Source organism: Pteropus vampyrus, unplaced genomic scaffold (genome assembly GCF_000151845.1).
Source record: "Pteropus vampyrus isolate Shadow unplaced genomic scaffold, Pvam_2.0 Scaffold269, whole genome shotgun sequence".
NCBI lineage: Eukaryota > Metazoa > Chordata > Mammalia > Chiroptera > Pteropodidae > Pteropus > Pteropus vampyrus.
This window is the reverse complement of record NW_011889050.1, coordinates 932,015-937,306: the sequence shown is the minus strand read 5'-3', so window position 1 is coordinate 937,306 and position 5,292 is coordinate 932,015. Positions and strand designations below refer to the sequence as shown.

At 45.4% G+C, this 5,292-nt stretch overlaps 1 protein-coding gene across 5 annotated transcripts in view; it reads left to right on the top strand.

The window, feature by feature from the left end:
* Positions 1-5,237, top strand: part of THNSL2 (threonine synthase like 2) — an 18,229-nt gene extending 12,992 nt beyond the window's left edge. For 3 of the 5 annotated variants that reach the window (XM_023520505.1, XM_011375271.2, XM_011375275.2), the window contains 2 exons: positions 2,305-2,456; positions 2,872-5,237. In XM_023520505.1, the coding sequence (XP_023376273.1) occupies positions 2,305-2,456; positions 2,872-3,097 (378 nt within the window). In that variant the 3' untranslated portion in view covers positions 3,098-5,237. Of the gene's footprint in view, positions 1-13; positions 86-2,304; positions 2,457-2,871 lie in introns of all 5 variants that reach the window. The other 2 variants (XM_011375273.2, XM_011375272.2) reach the window with 2 other exon arrangements.
* The last annotated feature ends 55 nt before the right edge of the window (positions 5,238-5,292 follow it).

Here is a 5,292-nt window from a genome sequence, read left to right as displayed (position 1 = left end):
CTCTGACAGCCAGGTGACTAGAGCCCTCATGGAGCAGTTTGAAAGGACCCAAAGTGTGAGTCTACCTGAGGAACTTCAAAGCAAGGTCAGTCACCACCCACACACCCCGGAGAAAGGAAGGGGTGCGGCTCCAAGATACAACCAAATTTGGGGTTTGGAAATCTGTTCAAGGGAAGGGGACACCTTTCTTGCATCTGCTATGAGCCTGGAACTTTTGCAGTCACTTTACATGGATTCATTTATTGAATGAGGAGAGGCAGTGGAGAATATTGGCTTAGAGTAAGACGGGGCTCAACTTTAAACCAGCTGTGAGACCTTTGACTGGTTTCTTAAACTCTGTGCCTCAATTTCCTCATCTGTAAAATGAGGATAATAAGAATGCCTACCTCATAGCCTTGTTGAAGATTTAAGTCAAATTATACCCATGAAGCACTTTGAATACTGCCAGGCAGTGTCAGGCTTGATATGTTAACCATTATTATTTTTATTTATTATTGTTATTGATTTCCAATAACTGGAAGCCACTTTGTGCAGCCAGTATGAGCAGAGACCATTGTCCTGTCAGTAGTTTGTTTGTTTGTTTGTTTGTTTGTTTGTTTGTTTGTTTTTAAGGAGGTGAAATTTTGTCTCCTCGGAGTGGTCGGAATCTAGTTGGCAGGGATTGCTTTTATTTGCCACCTGGTGATGGTCACTTACTTTATGTAAAAAACAGAACAAAACAAGCTATTTCACACGTTGAAGTTACCTTCAATTTTCTCTACCACATTTCCACCAAGTGGTCATCCAGACTATGTATCCTCCAGGGACAGGGCCTCACTACCTGGCATCATCTCTAATCATCACAGAGTTCTCCATGTGGGGCTGTAGTCTGACCCTCCTCGCTTGCACGCTGCAGGCAGCCTTAGCCCCATGTTTGAAGAGGATCTGTGTCAGCCTTCCTGGTCCTTTTAGCTTTGTCTCACACAGCGTCATTCTGAGTGGTCTTAAAGGGTTGTCCCCAGGACTGGGCTTAGCCACTCACACAGACCGGAGTGGAATTTCTGTCTTCTGGAGTTCATACTGCTTTTGATGTATCCTGTCTTAATATTTGGACTGCTGTAACAAAGTACAATAGACCAGGTGGCTTACAAACAACACTAATTCATTTCTCACAGTTCCTGAGGCTGGAAGTCTGAGAGCAGGTTGGGTTGGGTTGGCGAGGGCATTCTGCCAAGTTGCAGATGGCCACCTTCTCATATCCTCACATGGCAGGAGGAGGTTTATCTAACTCTCTGGCTTCTTTTTATAAAGACGAATCTCATTCATGAGAGCTCCCTCCTCATGACCTAATTATCTCCCAAAGGCCCCATCGCCAAACACCAATGTGACATTTCAGTTTCAACATAGGAATTTGGGGGGGACACAAACATTCAGACCATAACACAACCAAAGATCGACTTAATTGGTTAATGGTTTGTTTTGACATTTACATTCTTTCTCATGCAAATGAGGTGCTCCATGAAGACAGACACAGTATCCCCCAGTTCTTCATTCTATCCCTGGTTGTACATGTAAAAGACACTCCACCTCCTGGAATAGCATTCATTCATTCATTCATTCATTCACTCATTCATTCACATTACATATATTGCCAGAACCTGCAAGGTGCTGGAGATACAAAGATAAATAAAATGCATTCATTGTCTTCTGTGAGCCCTGATGGGACAGGCAGCCATATTAACAATTTATAATGCTTTATGGGCTCTGTTGCAGTCAAGTATATGCAGGGTGTTTGGCACATCATAAGCATGCAATAAATTTTCAGAGAATGATCAAATAAACCATCTCCACTGAGGACACACCGAGAAGGGAGTCTTCCTCTGTCTGAGGGTAGTGGGGCGGTTTCCTAGAGGAGGTGCTATGTGAGCTGAGTGGAAACTGAAAGGAAAGTGTTCTCACACCCATGGGAAGGGGCGCACCAAAAATAAAGTACCAGGAACGTTTCAATGCCCTTAACCTTCTGTGTTTTTGCAGTTGTTGAACAAAACTATATACTAATTTGCTAATTCATGAGCCAAATCCGAACTAAGTTTATTAACCTGAAACGCAAATGCATTCTTCCCTCAAGTTGAGTGAATCAGCTTAAAACTGGGAAATGTTGGAAAACAGATTTTTCTCTGAGCTGAATCTAAGCCATTCAATCTGAACATTTCATCTGAGTTTCTGATATTGATCTGTCTATGTTATGTAGTAGGTTTTTGGTCATCTTTCTCCTGCTTTCTCTCTAACACTGATCTTTACCCCTCTGACTCTGGGACCCATCAGCTTTCAGCAGCAGTGACGTCTGAGTCGGTGTCAGATGAGGCCATCACCCAGACCATGGGCCGCTGCTGGGAAGAGAACCAGTACCTGCTGTGCCCTCACTCAGCTGTGGCTGTGAGCTACCATTACCAGCAGATGGACAGGCAGCAGCCCAGGTACGGCCATGAGTGTCTGTGTCACTACGGGGCACCCTTTGGCTTTCAGGGGCCCTCCTCTTCCCCAAGCAGGGAGATAGGAATGTGAACAAATGGCTTTAATGAGTATGATGGGTGCTGTGTGGAACTGTGCCCTGAGAAGCGTGGTCCCAGAAGAAGGTGCATGATAGATATCGGGGACAGCCACTCTGAGAGGTGATGGTTGCGCTAGGCCTTCAAGTAAAAGAAGCAGTTTGCTCAGCTGTCATTATAGATAAATTCAAGGTACCAAACATCTGTCTCTTTCTCCTCCATGCCCCACACAACCCCTAACCTTCCCTGTTCTTTCTTCTCCTCCCTCCTCCCCTTCTTTCTATACCTGTCCTTCTATCTGCTGTCCCTGCCTACTTGTTTCTACCTGTGCCACCCCTCACAGCCCTCCCCGGTGTTGCCTGGCTCCCGCCTCTGCAGCCAAGTTCCCAGAAGCTGTCCTGGCTGCCGGGCTGACCCCACAGATTCCCTCGGAGGTATCAGCCCTGGAGAAGAAAGAGACACGCTGTACCCCAATGCGGAAGAGTGATGACTGGACCCTAATGCTTCGGGACACAATTGAGGACATAGGCCAGCAGTGGAGGGGTCACTTCCCAAATGCTCCAGAATAGCCAGGCTGGAGTAGGCTTCAGACCTTGGGAGCGGGTAGGGTTCCGAGGTGCCTTGTTTGTGGTCTTCCTTTTAAAATTTGGCGTAGGAGGTTCTCAGGAGCTGCGTGGGGGCTGGAGACAGCTGTCTTTGCTCTGTGCTCTCACCATGGCAGGGTGGTGCCTGGACTCCAGGGAGGCGGGGAGGGGGTGCAAACAGTTGCTGGAGGCACACCCCCACCGCCGAACAGTGCGGGGGGCATCTCTGTTGTATGAGAAGGTTTCAGGGCCTGCAAATGAAGGGCCTTGAGCTCAGCCCCGGGGTTTAGGAACCTAGACCCTAAACCTGGGCAAGTGGGGGCTGCTCACTGCATTAGCACAGGCCCGGGGCTCACGTAAACAGACCTCTGGCCTGTTTATCCAGAGGTCTCCGCCACCTTATCAGAGGCTTCCACCCTGTTGAGATATTTTTAAGGAGGTGAGATGTTGGGAATCCCTAGACTACAAGTGCATATTCAGTGTGACGGTGACTCTGCATGACCTGTGGGCAGAGCATGGTGGCTGCCGAGTGGGATGGTGGTGCTGCGGTGTGTGCTACATCCACCAGCTGCTACAGATGGGCTAAGTGTGTAGCGGGCAGCAGAACAGGCAACAGGGCAAGTGGCACAGATGGTGGCGGTGGATGGGGTTGAGGTGTGGGATCACCAGATCTAGGTCATGTGGGTAAGTGTGCTCCTCAAAGTGCAAACAGTCAAGTTGCCCTGTTGCTCATACATCAGGTTCGCCTGCTTTGTTAAACCAGGGCGTATGTCATAGCAGTGCGAAGCAATGATCCCTTGTTGGCCACCAAATAAAGTCTAGATGCCTACATTTCCATAGGTGCCTCCATGATCATCCTGCCCCAGAGAAATCAAATCGTTCTTTCCTCTGAGAACATGACTCACTCTCTCCCCTTTCCTTGTACTTGCCTCTGTGTGAAGGTCCTTTGATGAGGCCACAAGACCCAGCCCACAGACTTTTTAAATCCTGGTTCCTGTGTCTTGTTTGCTGCGGAGTTGGCCCTCAACAGCCCAGCTAAAATAATGACTCCTGTTTCTGAACTCTGGCAGAATTTTAACTGTAAGTTTCTTAAGATGCATAGTACCTTCTACCCTGTTTTATGGTTCTTCGCATTAGACATTATCTCCTCATCTCTAAGCTTCTTGAAAATAGAAACCATTGCTCAGCACAATGAGCTGAAACTTTTTAGATTTGCCCCCATTGATTAAAAAATTTTTGATATGTTCTCCCAACATATTTATACTAAATTATGTATATACTACACAAACCACATACTAAAATAGGACTGAAGGAATAATAATAAAACCTACATTTAATACTCCAGTGGATTGCCTTATAGGGCCATCTTTGGCAGTCTTGGTTGAGCGTAGTGCCTGGTGCATTCTGTAACCAGCCAGGAACCAGGGGTGTGGCTCCTCTGTGATTGCATATCTGCCCGACACTGAGGGATGGTTCTCAAAGTGTGACCCTTTGGTCTCTTCAGAATGCACACTCTAGGCCCTCCCATACCCCGGGACCTCCAGAAGCAGATCTCGGCATGGGGTGGGCATCTGCAGTTTTTACAAATTCTTCAAGTCTTTTGTGCATTTTAATTTGGGACATCCTGGCTGGGAACTTTAAGTTTACAAATAAGTTTCTTCCAAATGAGATGTGCTTTATTCCTCCTTCTGTTCTCGTGATCTAGCCCTGCACTGTCCAATTCCATAGCCACTAGCCATATGTGACTGTTGAGCACTTGACATGTGAACAGTACAACTAAGGAACTGAATTTTAAATTTTATGTTACTTAATTTACAATTAAAATTTAAAACTACTCGATTCAGTTATCGGAAAACTTAAGTATGTTCGGAAAAATGCCGATAGCGAATTTGCTTTTTCAGTTGTAAATTTTATGAAGTATATAAAATACTGATAAGTATTTCCAATGAAAGTTTAGTTAGAACACTGAATTAGACATTGAGATGTGCCACGATTGTAAAATCATCCTGGATTTCAAAGACTTTGAATGAAAAGAAACGAAAATATCTCTCTAATAATTTTATGTTGATTACATGTTGAAAGGATAGTATTGATGTTTTGTGATAAATAAAATTTATTATCAAAATCGATTTCATTAATTTCCTTTTACGAGGATATTTAAAGTCATTTATGTGGCTCAC